This window comes from Ornithodoros turicata, chromosome 8, assembly GCF_037126465.1.
Source record: "Ornithodoros turicata isolate Travis chromosome 8, ASM3712646v1, whole genome shotgun sequence".
NCBI classification, from domain to species: domain Eukaryota; kingdom Metazoa; phylum Arthropoda; class Arachnida; order Ixodida; family Argasidae; genus Ornithodoros; species Ornithodoros turicata.
In genome coordinates, this window is record NC_088208.1 from 38020051 (window position 1) to 38042825 (window position 22775).

A 22775-nucleotide genomic window follows, 5' to 3' on the forward strand; every position below is an offset into this window, starting at 1 on the left:
AACAGACTTTTCAGCTTCCTCGACATCGTGTGGAGGTATTGCTGGCGGTGGTTCTACCTTACGTTTGCTTCGCTTAGTGACCGGTGGTGCCGTGGCAGCTGCAACGCCAGTTTCGGAATCTACACCGTTTGAAGCCTTCACCAGCGGGGTTTCATCCGCTGCCTGAGCAGTCAAGGCTGTTACGAAAAATCTGTCACCGCTTTCTTCTGCTCTGGCCCGAAGCGATCCTTCCGTCCGCTCCTCCGCACAACAAGAAAAGGACGCAGGGAGGAAAGATTGATAGCATGATTGCGATTTAGATGCAACATCAGTGAGGCTACGAGATGTTTCTCTTTCTGGTTCAAACGCAATTCTCGGCGTTCCATCTGTACTGCTGCGAATGGTTGGAAGAGAACGGCTACGCAACGATTTAGTCTGCGACATTTCACCAGCATTTGGTAGTGACATCATAGACCTTAGGTATCGCGTTGACCAAAGGAACCGGTGATCTAAAGGATAGCTGCCCGTCTTTTCCACTTGTTTCGTGGGGCTTCCTGTTGTTGCATCGATGGCTTGCAGGCTTGTCTGGGATGGGGTGTCCACCTTGCTGGAGCGCTCATTTCTCTCTACAGATCCAGAGCTTTCGATAATAATTTTGGACAACATTTCCACCCTTGCATTTGACGGCATCGATGGTAGGCTCTTGGTAAGGCAATCGAAGATAATTTCATGATTAGAACGATTAACAGGAATGCTTGATTCATTCGCACCCACGTTTCCCTCAAGTGATCCCGCTGCATGGTCCTCCACTTGTGACTGCTTCTGGTGCAGGGACTGCGTACTGAACGAGAGTGGTTCGAGCACCGTCGAACACGGCGAGATGACGGCAAACTCAGAAGTAGACGCCTGCGGCGGCTTGGAAGGACCGCCAAGCAGCGTTGGCGTCACGGACCACACTACGGATCTGCAAGGTGCTTCATTTTCTCTGGTTGACGCACGTGCCTGTAGCTGTCGTTTTTCTTGAGCAGGGCTGCGTTGTCCACGCTTAGGTACTGAAGAAGGCTTCTTGGCTATATCTTCACGCGCCGCGGCTGGTTTCTTGAAACGTCGCAAGATTTGTGCCTTTTTCATTATTGTTTCTGCCTCTTGTTTTGCCTTCTCTTTTCTTGTGACTTCATCTTGGTACTCCTTTTGGACATCAGCACGAACTTTTTCGCTTATAAGCTCTTCCAACAGTCCGTCGATTTCTCCGTCTTGCGGTTGGTTGACCTTACGCATGTCGTAATAACGCGGGTCTTGAACTTGTACCGGAGCAGGAGCAGGAGCAACGATTTCAGGAGACATGGGCGCCCAGTAGAGGTCTTCGTTGTAGTCCACTCCACAACTTGAAGCCCATGATGTAGGCGGAGGGGAGTGGTGGCATGGTGGGACGTCATGGACAATAGGCGACATGTTGAGGATTGAGTGCTGACATTGGATAGTTTCATGAGATATTGATGATTCACTGGGAACACAGTGGTAGTGCTGCAGTGTATCGTGGGTCACAAGAGGTGACACGCAACGATGACACCGCAGAATGTCCTGTCTTTCGGACTGTGCGCTCTGAACGTGTACGTGTGACAACACATTACTCTGTGGTGTATGTCGTTCCTTACGCATGCGCCGTAACATGGCAATGACTCGGCTGATAAGAGGCGTCGGAAGAGGGGCACCTTGCACGAGGTTGTCGGTAGAGCGGCGTATTTGACGGGTAGTAGTAGTTCTTGCAGGCGACAACGAAGCACGCATCTGGGGCTTCGCTTTGTCATACCTGGTTGATGTCAGTCGTGATGCAAGCTTGATGTCCTCGTTGTCAATCGTAAAGTTTTCGTCATCCCAGTCGTCGGGTGGTGAACGTGGACTTCTGGGAACGGCCTTTTCCCGGCATGGAATAGGGCGCTGGAACGGACGCTCCATTTCAGTTAACGAGTCGTCATGCATCAGGTATTCATCACATTCGTATGTCTCGGGAGCACTTCTCTCGAAAGTTTGCTTTTCTCGTTGTCGTGGCTGTGCCGACGGTAATGGTTCCCACATGACGCGTACATTCATCGGGCCCCGTCCAGCCACCTGACCACCATATTTGGCTCCACTGCTAGGTGGGGCACGACTTGCAAGTGCATCTCTTCCTGCTGAAGGCTCCAGTTCACTACCGTTTGAGTCTGCCGTGCCATCTTTATATTTACGCTTCGCCATGGGCTTCTCACTGGATGTCGCTCCCCGACCGTAACTATCGGAAGCGCGCCGTGCAACCTGTCCTGTCCGCATAAGCGCCCTCTGTCGCTGTGCGTATCTTTTGGCGTATTTTTCATCCTCTTCGGTAAGATCGGCACCGCTGTCTCTTTCATCGTATGGAGAGTTGTCCCAGGCATCCCAGTCACGTTCTTCGTCGTACAGATCTCGAGATCCGTAGCCCCGACGTCTTCTCTGCGGTGCAGGTTCAAAGGAGTCCGTGTCGTTCTGACTGTACCTTCGAACAAGCCGCTTCCTGGAGAATACCTTTTGGGCTGCCCTAAATCCTTCGCGATCAACGAAAGGTTCGTAGTACTCCTCGGAGAGCTCTTCCTCTTCTAGGAGTGGTGGAGTGTCAACAAAGTATCCTACGTAATCACGCCAGTCTCTCCACGCCGATTGCCGGGCTCGTTCGTCGAATTCCACCGAACGTTTATGGGCTGATACAGTGCCTTTCACCGTGCCTTTATTTTTCCGGACCAGCGCTTTCGTTTCAGCTTTCGCTTGGTCCTCTGCCTTCGATACGCCGCCTCGACCTTTCTTCAGTTGTGGTTGTCGAGAGCGACGTAATGCGGGCTTCAGAGCTCGTGACGGTTCTTCGGCGTCTGTAGTGATGTCCTCAGTTGAGACAGCGGCATCTACGACTAGCTTATGGTTGTCAGGTGGCCATGCGTCCTCGGTGGCTTCGTCGATATCTGTCGATGTCGCTTCATTCACACCGGGAGAAAGTAGTACGTCGTCCTCGCTGGAGATTGGTTGATCAGGCTTGATTGACATTGTCCGGTCGACCGGCGTTTCACTACCTGGTTCCGTACCAGCAGTGGCAGCGGTACCCTTGAGTCCTGGAGATGCTACATCTGCGGGGCCGCTGGTCGCTTCACCTAATTGGCCCCGTTTCAGAGGCAGTAGTGGAGGCAGGCAAAGTTGCCGATGGTACAGATGGTTCTTTTGTACTCTCTTCTTTCGCAGGAGCTGGACCAGAAGCCACCTCTGGTTTTGTCGGTTTCTTGACAACTGTACCTACCTTATCCTTTACGGGAACAACGCTTTGTTTCGTGACCGTCTGTTTTGTAGCTTTAGTCTCCGCCTTTGTAATAGTGATTGCCTTTTGTGGTTGCGGTTTGCTCTCCATAGCAAGCGAAGGCACCGCTTGCTTTCCTTTCGCCGTGGTCTCCTGTACGTCTTTTTTCACCGGTGTTGTCTTCACCTGTGTTGTCTTCGCCGGGGATGAAGCCTCGGTTTTGCCTGTTTTGCTGGTTGGGGCTGATACCCGTGGTATGGGGACTACACCTGTCTCTCGCTTCTTCTTTTGATCTTTCTCGGATGTTGCAACTAGTTTAGTCCCGCCTTTCCGTTCAGTCGCCTTCCTCGCGGCGAGCTTTGAAGCCGGTGAAGTCGTACCTTTTTTGACCGCATCTTTTCCTGCCGGTTTCTTTGCCCTTACGCTTGGTTTCGATGTAGTTGCGCCTGCTTTCCTTCCTTGCACACCTGCAGGTCTAGCTGACGTTTTCTTACGCTTCATTGTAAATGTCTTTGCCGCATCTCCTGCCTTCTCGATGTCCGCCTTTGTTATCTTTTTCTGAGTTTCCTCGAGGCTTCCGCTGTAACCCTCCTTGAGTTGTTCATCTATCTGTAACTCAGCCTCAGATGCCCCTGAAATTCCTGTGTCGTCCGACGCTGCAATTGATTTTTTCTTTGCCTTGTGCTTCAACGCTTTGACCATGACTCCCTTCCGCTTTCCTCGTGGTGCGGGGCGTCCCCTCTGGGCTCTGGAGCCTCGATTCATGTCAAAGACAGGGGAATGCCTTGTATTGCTCACAGTTGCTTGGAAGTTATACTGCTGCACTGTTGCTTCCGACGTATCTGATCGTTCTGGAATCACTGCCTGCAGGCAAGCACGCGCGCTCGTTGCTTTGTGCAAGTTCGTGCCATGGCCACTATGGTCGCTGCTGTGTGTTACTAGGGTGTCTGAGTACTAGCTCCCTCTGTGAGGGAGCTAGTATTGGGCGGCCTATGTGTTACATAGTTCACGGAAAAAAAAAAGAACTGCCCGCCTCGGCCTGCTTTACACTGATGCGTGTATAGTTTTCCTATACATACTTAACCCTAGGGCTTTTGTATGCCACGAGTCATGGCCTCCTCCCTTTGCGGATCAAGGCCAATACACGAGGAGGAGGAAGAAGCAGAATTCGAATTGCAACGGCATCCACTTTTGACGTCGAAGAAGAAGACGACCACATCAAGGCGCACAGCATCTTCTGTCCGTAGCTGCCACTAGACTGCACGTCTTAATCCATACAGTTTCCGCCGGACCGAGAGGAAGAACATGCAGAGATACGTGAGTTTTGAAGAATAAGTTTTCGTTTGCCCAAAGTGCATCCTACCCCCTAATGGAATTCATTGAGTAATCGCGAATGCCATTGCTACTCTGCCACTTTGAACGTCCCAGGGGAGCGCGTTACGTCACGACGTTCCCTCGTTCTCCGATACGCTCTTTTCACGAGCCGGGGGTTTTCCAAAGGTGTGCGCTACAGTGGCCTCGCGCGAGTTCTGTAGGTCTTCTGCACTCGTCGTTCTTTCGCACGAGCTCATTTTATTCTTTGCAGAACAATGCTCAGAAAAAGGAAGGTCTCCTCAATGCTCCATTATGGCCACAAGTTATCCCACACTCCATTGCGCCCTGCCTAACCTCCCTAGCGCAACAGGAAAGTGGTACTTAACGTTACCTGACATTCATCGAGAGGTGGCAAAAACCTAGTGAAAAAACATAGATTGAGAAGTTACCCGTCAAAAAGAACTCGTTACGAGTTAAGTTACCGTGTGAAAAATGTAACTAAGTTAATAACGAAGTTCTTCAGTCTGAAATGTAACTCGTAGTTACGGAGTTACTTAAAAAAATAGAACGAGTTACTTCCAAGTTACTTCGGACACAAAATAGCACTACACAGGTGCAGCGCGCGTGAACAGTTGAGTCCGACCATGGGTTGCCTGCGGAGGGGTCCAACACGCTTAGATCGTTTTCGTTTATGTTCAACAATTCGAACGCTTTGCATCTTACTCCTTGTGGGCGCGCAATGGTTCACCTTCATTTCAATGACATTGGTTCTTCTTACTTCCTGAGTAGAATGCTGTCATCGGTTGAATATCAAGTTCTGTGGCACAAAAAGCCATTAAAGAACCGGAGAGAAAGCAAGAAAATAAGTGGACGCGAGTGAAAAGCCAATTAAAAGTAACTTAGCTTAAGTTACTTTGGAAAAGCTACCTGAAAAAGAAACGAGTTCCTCTGAAAGTCACCACGGCGCAAAAGTACCGAGTTAAGTTACAAGTTACAAAAAAAAAAACTTAGTTACAGGAACTCTTTTTAAAAACAAATGGCGTTGACCGTATTCTACGTCGTGTAGTTTTTAATTGTAATTCAATGATACGTTTTCTGGGACACCCTGTGTACTGCATCCATACGAAACTATATATGCTGAGTATGCAACAGCTGCCCGCGGGAAAGTACGGCCCTCTTAGCTGGATACATAAGGGCTATTGTCTTTTATGTTCCTCAAGCCCAAGGTCTTCTTGCACTATGCATCCTCACCAGCTAGCCGCCATCCTCTCAGTTATTCCAGCTATACAAAAGCAACGTGAATGCTACGGGTTGTGTCTTGCAGAAAAGCCTGGTGATCTACTGCTACCATCGCCGTGACCAGGGCATGGACCGACACGCGTTCCGGAAGCTGCTCTTCGCTTCTATTCTTTGCCTCATGTTCATGATTTTCGAAGTTGTGGGTAAGTCGATGCTGCTTCAAGTGTGGAGTGCACAGACGAAAGCGTAGTCTCTGAAGCGCCCTCACTCCAGCGGCTATGACCCGAGGTACCCCCTCGTTCCAGGGGGCCTTTTGGCCAACAGCCTAGCTATTGCCACCGATGCGGCCCACCTCCTAGCAGATTTGACTGGCTTTATCATCAGCATGGGAGCTGTCTGGCTATCGAGTAAACCACCCACGCGCAACATGACTTTCGGCTGGTACCGCGCAGGTATATGGAATACTCACTTGAGAAAAATTTTTGGTTGCAACTTTCCTTCTGCATAAACAGAGCGGCGTGGTACTCGTGGTGGACTCTGTGTTCGCTCTGGTATATACTGCACATATATAATGGAGCACGTAATACGTCTACGACCTGTTCCTTTTGTCTTAAGCTGTTCGCTGTGCAATTCCTTCGTGTGGAACCTTACAGAAGTCCTGGGTGCTATGATATCTGTGATGTTCATCTGGGTGGTGACTGGGACTCTGCTCTATTGGGCCATTTTGCGTATCATCAGCGCCAAGACCCACGACATCAATGCCAGCATCATGCTTGCTTCGGCATCCATCGGCATCATTGTTAACATATTGTACGTCCTTCACATGAACTCTCTCTAGTATTCACCGTGGTAATAATTAACCTTGCGCTCGCAGCATGGGTGTAGCGCTGCATGTAGGCGGCGTTGCCCACGGCCACTCCCATGGTCACTCCCATGCTATCTTTCAGCATGGGAGCGGGGCAGACAGCCACCACAGCCACTGCTCCTTGCGGAAATCCCATGAGGGTGACGAGGAATTAGCTGGCGAGGTAGCTGACTCCTCGAAGATCAAGAACGAGGCAGGAGCAGTCCCTGTCGCACCGGTAGCCAAGCAACGACAGAACATCAACGTGCAGGCGGCTATTATTCACGTTATTGGGGACCTCCTTCAAAGTGTCGGAGTCTTTATAGCGGCGCTCGTCATCTATCACAAGGTATGCGGCCATTGTGCTTGAGAGGCAGGGGAACGATGTACCATAGCTGCACCATTCCGGCATCCGATGTTTCTTCAAATTTTATTTATACTTGCATTGGCATAGTCACAAAGCGGCCCCCAAGGTGGCAGAGCCTCAGCTCCAGAAAGGCTCTTACAGATTGTATCGACACTTCTGAATAGTCCTGTACATCACTGCTCTGCTGTGACAGACCTACCCCTTTGAATCTCTCCAGCCAGAGTATGAAGTGGCGGACCCGATGTGCACGTTGATGTTTTCTGTGATCGTGATGTGCACTACGTTACCGATCGCCTTCGAGGCCTTGACGGTGCTGCTGGAAGGGAAGCCTCCCTGCATTGACTTCAAGGAGGTGCTCGAGATGATGACGAAGGAGGAAGGAGTGCGGCAAGTTCACCGACTGCGTATCTGGGCTCTTTCTGTCGAACGACTCATCGTCACTGCGCACATCGTAATCCGTGAGTCGTGTCTTCAGCGTAGCGTAACATCCCGAGCAGCGCAATGCACTGAAAGTACATGAAGGCTGTCTTATCAGTCCTGGAGCCCCTGGAGTAGTGGAGCTACCAAAACTGCTTTGGAGCGCGCGAACTTTAAATATAAGGATAACGGACGCTATAACGATGACGATAAATAAGGATAACGATAAACGATAACGATCGCTATGATCTTCTCCTATGCGGTCACGCGTTCAGTACAGTGTGCTGCCTGAGGCTGAACACAGACAGACAGACAGACACAGACCGGACGGCACCAGTCTCGTATGTGTGTTCTCCCTGTGGCTGAGGGAAATGATACCGACATCGAATATACACCAGTTCGCCTGTACCCTACTTCTCTGTTCTACGTGTTTACATGTAACGGGGGTTCAGCCTAATTGCCGGAAGTAGCATGTCTTGCTGAAGCTTGCCAACGCAGGTACCTACTGTGCAATATAAACTGCACACAATAAAGTAAACTGAAATTTGTACGTCGCTGTGAATCTGACGCAGGAAGGAGACTAATGTGGCTCCACCTTCTGCAATTATTTCGTCTCGGGGTCTACTTTCTAAATAAGCGTTCTGGAATGGAGTGTGTCCTTCCATCTCTTAGCCATTCCACGTTCAAAGCGTTTGTTGTCGCCTGTGTGTTAAAGTAACGCTCACCAGAAACACTGTACAGGAATGACCATGTGGCCTTTTCTGTAGGTGTGAAAGTAACGCACTTGTGTCGTCCGTTCCCGTCCTAATCGTCCTTTGTCCTTTTACGTTTTCCTGCGTTTCGCATTATGACTGAAACTAAGCTACACAGGGCCCCCTATTTCCAGAGCCCAAGCAAGATGGACTGCGCATCATGGACAGCATATCTCATCGACTGAATGCTGCGTACAACATTTTTGAGCTGACTCTGCAAACGGAAGGATTAAAGGACGACGAGGAAGACATGCCGCAGCCGGACCCACAGTCGCCCAGTTACTCCATGATCGAGGTAGCGCCACCAGCTCCCGAGACACCTCCCAAAGAGAAGGGTAGTTCGAAGGACACTTCGCGCACTATTATTAGTGTGCAAGACCCAGAAGCAGCTACGAAGACACTTTCCCACCTGAAGAAACATCACCACTCGAAAACACCTCCCAAAGTGAAGACTGGTGTGCAAGACTCGGACACGGCTACGCGCACGCCGCTTTAATTAAGGATAACGTGTTGCCGAGTAGCGATATATCTGAAAAATACATCCTACTCTGTTCTCCTTTTGTGTTTATTATATTAGGGTGTGTTGTGCACACTGCTATGTACCGCATCATATACTGTGCTACTTTCTAGCTATGCAAGAAACCCCTTATGTATGTTTGGTAGTGAGTGTATGTGTAGTGTGTTTGAGGTCTATCTGCTGCCAGAAGGTGCTCACCAGGTTCTGGAATGCGGCATGTAAGTAGGTCAGAAGTCTACGCACCTCCCCGGTTTCCCTCTATCCCTATTGCCTGTGGAGTGATATCATTGGTCTCTCCCTCAGGTAACATTTCGAGGATAAGGTACGTGGTTCCTTCTGTGGTCCCATGGCGGTCTGCAGACTTGTGAGTGGTCAGATCCCTCGTCACACGGTGTCTGCAAACTTACCCTCTCTCTATCATGGAAAGGGGAAAGACATTGGCGAGCTTTAGTACATCGAATGCGGTAGCAATGTGATGTCACCCGTCACCTCTATAGGAATATTTTTATCGGAAATGACTGTCTTAATAAAGACGACCTAGTGTTGAGTTCTGTTAAGATTGAAGTGAAACTCGGATGCATCAACTTCTTTACCAACCCACATCAACTCTGTAGTTTGGTGGGTTATCAGACAATACAACTGACAAAGGACAACTTGAGGATTGGTGAGAATTGGTCATGCGGAGAAAACTTCTCAAGGTGGTACAGTGAGTCTGTGCCCAGAGTTAGGTGCTCCTTTGGTTTCCACTTGCCGCTCTTCAGGAGTGGTGTATTTCTGTTGTAATCTGTCTCGAAACCATGTACACAGTGGCCATGAGTTACAAACAACAAAACACGAGGAAATTTTTCACTTTTCACTTCGAAATACTTCACTAAAGCACACAGTGCCAAAAACATATGGGAACATACGGGAGTTGGAGCTTGTGGAGCTGAAGACACCAAGGAAATTATGTTGTCCACCACGAAACCATGTACACAGAGGCCATAAGTTACAAACAAAACACGATGAAATACTTCAGTTTTCATATTAAAACACTTCACTAAAGCACACAGTGCCAAAAACATATGGGAACATACGGGAGTTGGAGCTTGTGGAGCTGAAGACATCAAGGAAACTAAGTTGTCCACCACTAAACCATGTACACAGAGGCCATATGTTACAAACAAAACACGATGAAATACTTCAGTATTCCTATTGAAACACTTCACTAAAGCACACAGTGCCAAAAACATATGGGAACATACGGGAGTTGGAGCTTGTGGAGCTGAAAACATCAAGGAAACGAAGTTGTCCACGAGACTTTAATCAGGGGTTAAGTCGGCCAGTGTGGACGTGTCTGTAGGGTTGTGGGTCACCCATTTTGTGTGCTCCATCTTTCAGCGGAGCGTATGGCACGACGAGGCGAGGAGGAAGGCTCCCCTAGTCAGCATTGGGACCTAGCCTATTGCCTCTGGCTCGTCGGTACGTCAGTTCTTTTCTGCTCTTTTGCAACGCTTTGGGAGAAGTCCAATGTTCTGCAATGCCATTGAGATTAAAGAAGGGCTGCTTGATGATGGAGCCCACGGCTGAGTTCTTCGGCTGCATGTATGCATGTATGCTGCATATATGACGCGATGTTCCTTTTAATGGCATGTTTAATGAGGTCAGACATCCAGTGTGGATAGTCCAGTTCCATTGATCTTGCACTTCTGCCTGCTCAGTGTAAGGTGTTCTGTTTGATGTGTTTCATAAAATATATTTGTTGAAGTCAGCCCCCTTTCCTACGCTTGATAACGTCTCCCTAAGCACTGATCGTCCATTCAAAGACAGTTCGCACCGCTGCCCTGCAGCTCTTTTCCTTGTATCTTATCTTCCGCGAACCATTAAAGGCTGGAGCATCCTTCCTCATGAAGTTGTATCTCCTGGCAAAGAAGAGAAAGTTTGAATCCGTACTTTACTGATAAGTTTATTTTTGTGACATGGTCTGAATGGTTTTTTCATTATATGGCATTGCGATTACTACGTATTGTGACTGTGCTGGCTTTCATGCTATATCTCTTGTGTAACGGTCCCAAAATAAAAATAAAATTTTTAATTAACTTTAATTACCCCAGCTCAACTTCTACGTTGTCTTATCTTCTTCCCTCAGAAATGAGCCTCCAGCTTACTCGGCAGATGCAGCGAATCCTGGCGGCAGACTACAGGCTCACGCAGTTGCACCTCGACGTGTCCTCGACCGATAGCTCTCCCGCCGCCAGTACCTCCCGGACGGACTTGCCTTCAACGTCTGGCATCGCGACCACACCCAACCTCAGGCGCAGAGCCAGCAACGGTCCTCCGCCAGTCCGTAGGAGGGAGTCCTACGCGTACCGCGATTCTTCGGAGTCCTCATCTTCGGACGACGAGAGCCTGGACTTTAGGTGAGGCAGCCATTCGAGTTAAGGACTGGTGTCTTCGAGGCATGCCCTGTTTTACTGCATAATACTGCTGTTAATGCTGCGTTCATGTGCACCAACTTTTCCCATTAAGTAATTCAAACTCGAGCTGTTGAGAATCAGTCACCGAGTGAAATATGCGAAGTTGTATCCGTGAGTTGTCAGGAGCAACGGGTGCCAAAGTACCTGCAGGAATGCAGGCATGTCCTGTTCAGTGCATGGTCTAGTGTGTTTCTAGCAGGTCAGACTGTGTGATGACACATCACATGTCCGGGGCTGTGTGAAAGATAGTGCTGCCCCTGGTCCTTTCTTAGGGTTGCCACCAGGTCGGTTATTTGCGCGCTCTGCCGGTTGCCGGTAAGAAGATGATACCGGCAGCCTTTTGCCGGTATTTGTGGCTCCAGACCTTTCATAAGGGCTTTTACGGGGTTTTCCCTTCAACATTCCACTACAGCTTGAATAAATCTGGAGCACAGACCTAACTCCGCAGTCACCAGTCGTTTTCTTAGTTATTTGTTATTACTGTATGATTATTCATTGTTATTATTCTTACCATTATTATTCATTACGTCTTGTGTTCGGAGGGGACAAGAGCAGTTGTTGGGCAAAGCTGTTGGTGGTTGTGTCGAGCCAGCTAGAACGTTCCTCACCCACTTTCCCTTTCCCACAAGCCTTTCCTCCTTTCCCTCTATTCCACCTCCTCTCCCTCGGCCGGTATTTTTCACGCCGAAAGGTGGCAACCCTGTCCTCTCTTTGTGCTCCATTTTATTAACTCTTTCTGGTCTTAGGAGAGAAAGTGACGTTTCATTCCCTATAGTTCATTCTTTGTGACTTAGGCTGAACTTCAGATTGATAGTGATCGGGCCGAAACCTCGATCCTGTCAGCTCGGCAAACACATACAGACTCCCGAATCTCGTTCAGTCTCCCGATTGTACGGATGCGCCCTCCAATCTCCCGGAAAATTGGGGCCTTGGGCTTTTCTTCTGTAATTTTTCTTTAAGAGCTGCGCAAACGTATTCCTGAAGAATCAGGCAGCCCACAACACGCGTTTCGCGGCATGACCATCCATGGCTAGACGTGGTGGAAGATAGTGTGTTTCATTACGTCCGCGTTTCTCGAGAAGATGCGCTATCATCCTGTCGTCAGTCCAGTCTCGTACAGTACTTTTGTCTCCTCCGATGGCGCTCTCCAAACAGAAGAAATACCTGCACGTGTTCCTCATACATGCCAAGTACCTTTTCACAGGTTTTCTGGTTGAGGCACAGCCAGCTGCAGAGCGTAAGCGACCACGTGTGACCGCTGTTCCAGTATATTCCCAAAAAGTGTTGGAGCGAAGACCACTGCCATCATTGCTGAAATGGCTGTGGCCGCGCGAAATGTCCTGAAATGACGCGTCTTCGCAACTGTGGTCGATGTAAGCAGCAACAGCGCGTGGCAGCTCCACCCGACAGTGTCTACTTATAACTAGACCCTGAAGTTTTGGGTTTTACCCGATTCTTCCCCGAATTTGCACCCCTAATTGAAGGCTCACCCTTTAGGGTGAAACCCGATTTTTACCCCGGTAAATTCACCTCACTGAGATGTCTGTAGGAAAGCATTAACTTGTCTCTTTTGGCAGCAAATGTAGTTGCATCATCGTTTGTACCAAACCACTCCAGTTAGTTCGAGTAACTGAGCCCGATTTTTCCCCGGATTTAGCATACCGTCAGTTTTTTCATCCGAATTCGCACAAATTTAGTACACACGTTTATATACCCGGTTTTTACCCCCCGAATTTAGAAAAAATATTCAGAATATATTTTAGAAAAAATATAGAACTTAGAAATATATTTATCATATTAGAAATATAGAAAAATATAAAAAAAATATAGAAATCAGAAAATATTTTAGAAAAAATATTTCCCGAAAACTTCAGGCTCTACTTATGACGTAGAGGAATTGCAATACAGTGGCAATGCTATTTCGAATGCACAAAATTAATGCATCCCGCCCCCCTCTCCCTGGTCGCGCTGCGGGCAGTCTCCCGAATTTTGAGTTTGTCAGGTTGGCAGGTATGGCAAATAATTGCACGAACCTCATGCTTACAGCACTCACATGGGCCTGATGCGTTCGTCAAGCAGACGCTGGGCACCCTCCTCGCCCACCAGCGTGGCCGAGGGGACGAGTGTGCCCGAGGTGCATGTACTGCCCCCTCAATCCCCACCACGCCCCTCTGCTCCACCGCCGCCACCACAGGAGAGGCCCAGGTCGCCTCCTTTACCGGTAATCTTGTCAGCATGGTCCGTTCCACGCGGTTTGGCAGCCGGTAGCGGAGTGTCAGCGGCTGAATCTTCGACGTGGGGCTACGGAAGCGGCGCCCCGTACATGTCTATGTTGTATGATGCTGGATTGAGACCCAGACTTGGTGAGTGCCTACTTTAATACTCGCAAAAATACTCCAAAAGCCGGGAGACGACATAACCGGACAAAGAAGTAGAGAACTTCGACTTTACATAACAAAATAACAAGTTTTACTAAGACGTTTCGTCCGTCATGCGACGAACAGTCCGTCGCGTGTCCGACAATCCGTCGCATGATGGACGAAACGTCTGAGTAAAATTTGTTATTTTGCTACGTTAAGTCGGAGTTCTCTGCTTTTTTGTCTACGTTAATACTCCTTCAGGTTGCACGTCAATTGTTCTGTTGAGATGCTGGAGTCAAGAGCGTTGGTGGTTTGTTGTTCTGCAGTGCAGTAGTTACTGCATGCATGTGTCATGGTGGGTGGCAGTGCTCCATCCTTTACGTTTTCCTCTTGTGAAATAACAGCAAAATGTACCGCGGTGTCAAATACAGTGAAATGTGGTGGCACGATTTCTGCCGGGAAAATTTCAGTTCGACAATATAGGAATGAAAAGGAGAAAAGTGCTCGTGGCTTCTCACTTTTTTGTAGCGGATGCCTCCCAGCAGTGCTGATTACGTTGCTTGTACAGGAGCAAATGTGGTGGGATGCCCTGGTGGCGGGCGCCCATAACAGCAGCGCGGTAAATTAGAGGTTACCAGAGGCCCATTTTTGTGTTCAGCAGCTCCTTGCACGGCTGAAGTTTTCCTGTCATAGGGACATTTTGAGAGTGCGGCGAATGCAGATGTGCATGCCCTACGGCAAGCCCTTGGCCGTTCTCCGTTCCGTGCCTTTAGGTATCTTCTGCAATGTAAGCGTCTGCTCTCCCTTGCTTCCCAATGCAGGCAGCCATGAAATCCTTCCCAACCTCACCCACCGTATCCAGTGTTGGGACATGACGACTGCCCAGATTCCTGACATAAGTGATGGTAGGACAGAATTACTTCATCGTGGGCATTAAAGGAGCAAGTGAAAGATCCATTCCATAAATTTTCGTTTTTGACTGCTGCGGGTGATATGACAGATATGTTCCTGCACGTGAACGATGATTGGAGCTGATGCAGCACGTGCAGGAGGTCTTTGATCTGTGCACCCTCTAGCATACCTCGCTTTCTGTTGGGGGTGGGGTGGGGGGTGGGGGAGGCTACGTAAGAGAATGAGTTAGGACGACGTGACTCAATGACACAGCAGGACCCGATAGAAATACTGATAATGGGCTCGCTGAATACATGGCAGCAGAGAGGGGCCCAGTTCTTGTCTCTCGACAGATACCTGATTTTTCAGCGTGTTTTTTGTAAACTGACTTGTGCAGTGATAGAACACTGTTGAACAAAAGTATTTTCCAGGGTTTCTCCTGATAAAGTGCTCGAGTTATTAAACGGTGTTTCGAGTAGTTGCAAACGTCACTTCATTGCTCCTTTAATGTGACTACGACTTTGACCGCAAAGATCGGCCACGCACTTACGCAAACACCTCTCGCCCGCAGCCAAAGCCTGCGTGGTGGCGCCACGATGCAAGATTCACAACGACGCCAGTGTTGCCCTCGGGGGCGGTCTCGTAGCAGCTCTGCTACCGAACGGGCTCCTGGCAGCTTCTCTAGGAGTGTATTCCTTGAGGAAAGGTAGCCTCGGACAGCTACTATACACGTGGTCCTTTGGAACAAATGCCATTTCCGTCAGCCTGTCTCCCATGGCTCGCTACTTGGTCGTGGGCTTCGCTTCTACCCGTGCCCTCTTTCCTTCAGACAGGGAGGTAAAGGTATTCTCGCAAAATTCTCGTAAAAATCTCGTAAAAAAAATCTCGTACAATTAAAATTTTTATAAATTTTAGAACAGATTCTAAAGAAAGCTTGTTTTGAACTTGTTTTGATGCAAATAGGTTGCAACATGTGACATTTCTGTCTAAAGTAATCGTACTAATGCATCAGTTCATCCTCCATCTTTCAGGTGGTAGCCCAAATTTTTAAGCTGGGCTCTGCAGATGTATGCGCACTCTCTTCTGTAAGTACCTCCTTCATTTGCACAAAGTCAAGTTTCAAAACATTTGCAACGTCTCTTACATTCGGTGTAACGAGTGCATTAGATTTTTGTTCATTTGAATCTGGACTCGATTGTGTCACAGAATAATGGGGTCTTTTGCCAGGAGGACGGAAGCAGTGGTCGGGGTCTCTTACAGCACGTAGGCAACATGAGTCAGCCTGGAGGTACCCAGCCGCCCGTGAGCCTCAACTCAGTCCGCTGGCTTCCGCGGCCCGGAGAAGGGCTCATTTATGGGACAAATCGCGGCACCCTTTGCATCTGCAGGCCGCAGTATGTACATCGTCAACTTCATATTCGTAGCACATTGCTGCATGACTTCACAGAGCGTTATGACCGCAGTAGTCACTGTGCCAGAAAAACCTGAGTCATCATCGCCGCCATCATCATCATCACTTCACACAGCGGGTGCTTACTGTAGACTTTGGTAGTTGTGTCTTGGTTGTAGTTAGCACACTTGACCTATGGTCATGAAGTGTGGGTTTGATCGAGGCTTTTATGTTGTGTTTGGCCATGTCTGTGCCAGCCTCAGCCACCTCACTGTCAGGTTGGTTTCCATCATGTTCACTCTCTGCCTCGTCATGTGTGTGTGAGCATGTTAAAGAAAAATAAGAGTCAGTCTGTAAAGATGGTGAGTGCATGTCCTCTCTGTCTGAATGAGGCAACTGGTAGTGGTAAGCCATCAGGAAGTTCTGCCAGGTGATTGTAGGGATTAGCACATTTGACTGGTAATCAAGAAGTTCAGGTTCGAATTCCCTCTGATGACTTCTCTTTTTGGTGACTGCCTTATATTTAGAGCCTGAAGTTTTAGGGTTTTACCCGATTCTTCCCCGAACTTGCACCCCGAATTGAAGGTTGCCTCTTTAGGGTGAAACCCGATTTTTACCCAGCAAATTGCCCTCACTGGGATGTCTGTAGGAATGCATTAATTTACTTGTTTGGCAGAAAAATTCAGTTACATCACCATTTGTACCAAACCACTACAGTTAGTTGAGTAACTGAGCCCGATTTCACCCCAAATTTAGCATACTGAAAGTTTTTTCACCTGAATTCACACAAATTTAGTGCACACGTTTATTTACCCGATTTTTACCCCCCGAATTTAGAAAAAAAAAATTTCCCGAAAACTTCAGGCCCTACATATATTGGCAGAAAGTCTCTCAGATGGCGTTCATACCTTCACTGCCATACTTTGTAAGACATAGACCGACGTGTGATTTTTTTTTATTAATTGCGCTGTATCAGACTCACTGTCTGGTCAGATGTCCAGGTAATTATAATTCTCATTTCTTTTTTTCTCTAGAAAGCCCATACTAAAGGAAGATAACGGGAAGATGCAGAAGAAATCCGGTCCCACAAGAGACTCCACCAGTCCGTTTGTGATGCTTACAGACCAGGTGGACCAAGCAGCACGCAATACCACCATTCAGGTTGGTGATACATTCGCTCACCGAAAGATCACACCTGATCGTTTTATTTGGGCAGATTTGTTTATGTAACAATGACTGTTTGCTACGTAAACAGCAAGTACGCAATCCTGTTGTGGAGCAGGTACGTCACATCTACACACAGTGCATGAACGAACTTTGTTTAAAAGTGATAAACCACAGTTGCATGCATGCCAAAAACATGCAAGATATAGACCAAAGTTCAACGAAGCCATTTGGTTGGAGCTATCTTCTTTAATTGCTTCTCATGCTAAAAACAATAAGGGGATATTATTTGTTTCCTGTCCTTTTGACCCAGCACTGGGGGGGTTTCATCACTATCAAAATCAATTACATACTGACCTGTGCAAGTTTAAACTTTCGTTCACGAACGACTGCCATACAAAAACGGAGGCTTCATACCATGGCTATTGTACCACGTTTTGCTTTGCTGTGTGACTCCTGCTGGACTTTGCTGATTCCATTTTCGAAGACTAAATTTGTCCCCAGAGACATTGAAAAAAAAAGGACATTCAAACACGTTTTGGTTTGAACCAGGTCCTGTCAACAGCGTCCCAAACCGCAGTACCGCAGACGCAGACGACGGGAACGCAGACGACGCTACGTGGCGCAGGTCACCTCCTGCAGCCAACCATGGCGGGACCGAGTTCACCGCAGGACGGTTCCACTTCGCAGGCTGCTCCCCTGGCACAGCGGTTCTTCACGTGCTAGCTCAAGTGCTTTTTTTTTCTTTTTTTTCTTTTTTTTATAGGGACCGAACTTACGACTTGTTGCCAACACTCGTTACCTGTGATATGCTAGACGCGGTGTTCCAGCTGCTGCCGTCGCTCCAGCACTCTCTGACAGCTTTTATAGGTCATGTAACATTAATGTGTATAGGAAGTTAAGATAGGCTGCTGGAGCGGCGCGACGACGACTCACGCGTGCGGTTTGCTGGAATAGTGGTAATAAATCGGTGTCAACTCGGACTGATAATAGTATAAAGTCATTAGTCAAAGAAGACCTTTGAGCGGGAGAGAGATTGCTTGTGGTGTCCAGTGAAGGGGGTGATGTTTCCTTCTTTTGCTTATCTCTCACATTTTTGTCTCATCGGCATGATGGAGTGTTGATACAGTGTATTCGGACTGTACTACATTGTTCATCCTGATTGGTCGTCCTCTGTGTGATTACAAGAACGATCTCGACGCTGTAGTCACCAGCAAAGGGGGCAGTCGCAAAACAAGCATCACAATCGGCCCTCTGCCCCTAGCGGGCCAGTCAAAAGGGGTAAATACCTGGACTTGCATCGTTTGACGCTCTACCCTGCGCAGGTTCACAATGTCCCAGGCTAAGTAGATCTTTTCAAAAATGAAATTTGTCAGTTGAACCTTATGTAGAGTGTTGTAATCAGTGTTTATTTTACAAAGAGCTCCTGTACCCTTTTAACTTTGAGCCTAAATTATTTACCTCGAAGGACACTCTTACGAAGTGTGAAAAAAGTAAAACGAGAGAGAGAGGGCAAAATTTAAATATACATCATGCCGTGCCCGTCAGCTGATTTTTGCCGTTTTTAGTCGTTCAGAATTGTCTATGTGAATTATGGTTCTTTCCAGTGAAGTAAATTTTGTGGTCGTTCACCCTCTCATGGTTGTAAGTTGATCGATGCATCGCCGATCAGCCGTCATCCTGTAGGACACATTTGTGTCCTACCGGGCATCATCCTTATACCATGAATACACCTTGTAGGTAAAATCATTGATATACAAAGTTATAATTTTGATGGTCCAAAAAAAAAAGGATTAATGTTGCATTGAACTTTGTGTGTGCCATAATTTTAATCTGCGGTGGATGTTATAACATTATGCAACATGACCCACTTAATGAGGTGGAGTGCAGTGCAAAATTTTATGAAGGATTCTGATAGTATATTTCTCTCTTTGATTTTTGCATAATTTCATGAAGTTATCGAAGTTTGACAGTTAATCGCATTGGATGTGACCTATATTGATTGGTGATATGTGGATAGGGTTGCTGTTCCTTGCAGTGTATAAGCGTTATGAGCAGCAGGACTGTACAGTTCCTCTACATACTTGTCTTGGACATTAGATTTTGCGCTATAAATATAGAAATAAATGTGCTGGAGTACAATCACACTGTCGTACGTCAGTGATGTAGTATTGGGATTGTTCGTTGTCTGTGTGACAGAGTTGTTTCCCACGCCCTGGTACAGGACGCGAAAGGAGCAACGAGGCGACATTTAACGTGGCTCAAGACCCTGTGCATCAGGTGTCACCAGGCAAAATACCTTCACTGTGCAGTGTATTCTAACTTCATTATGAAATTTACAAAAACAGTCTGAGAAAGCAGCCCAGGACGGCCGACACGATCCTGCCGTGACGTCGAAAAGTCCGCGTGCGTTTCATCTTTGCTTCTTTCTGCTCAGTCGCGCCAGTCTACGTCACGAGTCACATGCCAGGAGACAACGCTACGTCACGACGTTCCCTCCTCCTCCTCCGATACGCAAGAGTGGAGGATTTTTTAAAAGTGTGCCGAACGGAGGCCGCGTGTGTGTGTGCGCGCGCGGGTTGCAGGTCACTTCGCAGGAGCTCATTTTGTACGTTGCAGAACACGCCGCAGCCAAAAACAAACAAACACAAAGAAAATATACAAACAATGTCACTAACAGAGTATGTTGGTCAACGGACGCTGGCCCCACAGCACGCCCTGACACCTTGTTGACGTGATCGTTAAAGGCTTGGCATGCATCGTCTGGCCAGCATCGGGTGGTTGTCGCGAAGAGATTCACCGAAAAGAATACACAACCACTCTTTTTTCGGTAATAGCAATACATATCACGAGATTTAAACCGTATACCCTCTTTCGCCATCGCCATTCAATGTATTCCTACGGTTTCACGGATACCGCACATGCTGTTTGAGACAACAGTGTAAGCCTCTTACTTTCCCATATGCGCTTAAGCGAAGTGTAGAAAGAGTAGCGTTTGCACACACCAGTAAGAGCGCTGTTTTGGACTGCTGACGAAGGCGCCGAACAGCACAAAGACATCGGCAGACACACGCCGCTTTCCCGAACACTCGAAGGTCATCATAGCGAATGCGGTCCTCCGGTGGCCGGCTTCCTCTTTGAAACTGTAGATGGGTAGAAATCCAGCGAACCGGTAGAGATGTAGGAAGGGAGTTGCCTCAGCTGTGTACGTCGTCATGGAAACGGAAAAGCATGCACCTTCCTTTCTCCACGATAAAACGTCACAAAAAAAAAAAAAAAAAGAAAAACTGGCGAAGAGGTGAAAAATTGAAAGCTCTCCCAGCGCGCGACGTTCGGAGCATCGTGCCGTCACCTGGTGCGGGAGTTCAGTCACCCCCTCCCCCCGCAATAATGTGTCCCTTTCCATCCGAGGCGATACATAAATAACAGTATCATATCGTACCCAGAAAAAAATCACATGCTCGCCGAGAGCTTCTTATGTTGTTTTTGGCGTTGAAAAAGAGAGGAGGCGGCGGTACTGGTGCAGCACGTCACCCCCTTCTGTCGGTGCGGATGGTGGTGATGGTGCGGACCGCACGCCACTAGTGACACCACTGTCTCGGAGTGCAATAGCTCCGTAACGCGGGATCGCAGAAACAGCGTTATGATGTGCATGTTTATATGCAACAATCACTAAGTTATTTCTACAAGAGTCTGGAAATGGTTTTACAACCCCTTTAACGACGTCTGCTGTCCGAATTATGCCTCGGCTTCTCCTGTAACTTCCTTTTTTGTCAGGTTTGGAAACTAAAAATAGTCCGATGAGGCAAGATCCGGAGTACGGCGCGTGTTCCATGCATTCAAATCGCAGGTCTTTCAGAACCTGCATAGTCTTGACTGCTCTGCGAGCCGGTCCAGTCCCGTAAAAGAATGCCTTTCCGTACCTTCCCGTGCCGTTTTTCTTCGAAAACCTCCTTTCACAGACAGAGTAGGCCACTAGTAGTTTGCTGCATGAACTCTTCCGCCCTTCGGGGGATATAGCCAGTCATCAATGTCTACGATGAGGAATTGCGCTCGTATATCTGGAAGTGGGTCGGGCCGATAACTTTTCAGCACGCCCTCGTACAACACAAGCATCAACATCATCATGCATAGCAACATCTGTAACAGTTTAATTACCATAAAATTGCAGTTTGTATTGGTATCATATTAGTATCGATGCATTTCATTATAACGGACGCGTAGGTTTCGGACGAGGCTATTCTTAGTGATCATGGGTGAAAATTGGCAAAGAACACTAATTTAAAACTTTGCATAACGCCATTTCAGGGAGCTGCATCGACGTCCCTCCACCACAACTGAACGCTCTCCGGAACGCCTTGGTATGACGTAGAAGGAAATTGACTCGTCCTTCGGGTGGTAGTTGTCGTTCCACCTGGTACCCGTGCCTCTTGTGCGACATATCGCTAGCCTCACAATTGTCTAAAGCATAGTAGACGAAGAACAGCTGATCTGAGGATAGTTCCGGCAAAGTGGACAGGCGAAAATCGACGTTCCAAATTCTCTTGATGTGCAGGAGGTCCTGGTAGGCCCTGAGAGCGAGCTGCAATGCCGTTGTCTGCTCCAAGATGGTCTGTTTGAGCCACTCCGCGTCACTGACGACGAGACGTGTCTGGTTTCGCAGGAGTGGGGGAAGCTGCCTGAAGTCTCGCACGAGGCAGTCCTGGAGGTTCTCTATTGTGCGCTGCGAGTCGTCCGACAAATGAAGCGGTGTTTCTTTCTCGTACAGCGTCGCGTCGAACAAGGTCTTGACGAGAGCTTTGTAGACGCGCACTGCCATTCGAGCTTGATGAAAATCGAACATAGTCCCGTTGGAAGGTACGGACGTGTTCAAGACTCCGACGGGGATTCTTATCGTCTGGCGAGGCAGATCGTACGTTGCCGAAGTCTCAAACAAACTGGAACGCCCTACCTTCCACGTTGTTTGACTGAGGATCTCCTGAAGCATCTCTTGCTGCCGCATCATAGATAAGTCGTGGTAGGACTTGAGAGGGCTGTCATTTCTGCTTACGATGTAGTTGAGGCTGCAGGGCATGCTTCCGTCTACGAGTTTGTGTGGAAAGAATGCTTCAACATAGGTGTGCTTGAACTTGTACTGGAGCAGGAGTGCAGTCGCCGCGTCGAACCACGCTATGCTACCGACATTGCGCAGAAAGAGGTCCTCTATTTGGGACAGCCAGTGGCGGTGGGTCACGTCGTCCTGGATTCGCGAGCTGGCGTAAGCCTTGAGGATACATGCCGGAAGGATTTGCTCTACAGAACGGAGACAAACGGAAGACATCTTTTGCGAAGGGATTCGGCCGTAGGCATGAAGCGAATACAGCTTGAGAAGAGGGGAAATAGATTGTTGGAAGAAAGGTGCCAGGGAGATCAGGGCTCGAAACCCGAGGTAGTTCAACAGCACACGCGGGTTCAGCGCATTCAGCAATCTCCCTATTCTGTTCTGAGCAAAGTCGGGTGGTTGCAACAACAAATTGGTGTTATGGTCCACGTTGACGATGTTGTCAAAAACTCTCTTGAGGAGAGTTCGGAAGCCGACGTGCAAATCCATCACTTCAACTACTTTTAACTGGAAGTCCGTCGAACTCGTTGAGCCAGCGACGGAAGCAAAACTCGCGAAAGCTGCAGTGACGTCCGCTTCGATGCCCTGAGTGTCATGCACTCCGAATGCCATCGCTGCTTCATGCACGGCCGCCTTGAGCATTTCGCTGATTCGTTGCAGTAAGAGGTCCTCTGCCAATAGCAACTGCTTTG

At 48.3% G+C, this 22775-nt stretch overlaps 3 protein-coding genes across 4 annotated transcripts; 2 read left to right on the forward strand and 1 right to left on the reverse strand.

Annotated features, from left to right (window-relative positions):
• Positions 1-3127: 3127 nt before the first annotated feature.
• LOC135367603 (uncharacterized) lies at positions 3128-4036 on the reverse strand. Its single transcript, XM_064600893.1, has one exon. It carries the CDS (start codon positions 4034-4036, stop codon positions 3128-3130), a length of 909 nt encoding a protein of 302 aa, XP_064456963.1.
• Positions 4037-4221: 185 nt separating this feature from the next.
• LOC135367249 (proton-coupled zinc antiporter SLC30A2-like) lies at positions 4222-8760 on the forward strand. Its single transcript, XM_064600407.1, has 7 exons — positions 4222-4588; positions 5910-6027; positions 6130-6276; positions 6478-6634; positions 6699-7017; positions 7253-7493; positions 8339-8760. The coding sequence occupies exons 1-7, from the start codon at positions 4577-4579 to the stop codon at positions 8698-8700; spliced, it is 1356 nt and encodes a 451-aa protein (XP_064456477.1). The 5' UTR covers positions 4222-4576; the 3' UTR covers positions 8701-8760.
• A 1273-nt stretch (positions 8761-10033) lies between these two features.
• LOC135367250 (activating molecule in BECN1-regulated autophagy protein 1-like) lies at positions 10034-19127 on the forward strand. 2 transcript variants are annotated; one of them, XM_064600408.1, is made up of 9 exons: positions 10034-10182; positions 10850-11120; positions 13224-13540; positions 14359-14442; positions 15000-15271; positions 15460-15513; positions 15656-15822; positions 16853-16979; positions 17535-19127. In XM_064600408.1, exons 1-9 carry the CDS (start codon positions 10110-10112, stop codon positions 17706-17708), a joined length of 1539 nt encoding a protein of 512 aa, XP_064456478.1. In that variant the 5' UTR covers positions 10034-10109; the 3' UTR covers positions 17709-19127. The 2 variants fall into 2 exon arrangements, with proteins under 2 accessions (XP_064456478.1, XP_064456480.1); XM_064600410.1 differs by having other exon boundaries at positions 10035-10182; positions 15000-15265.
• Positions 19128-22775: the final 3648 nt, after the last annotated feature.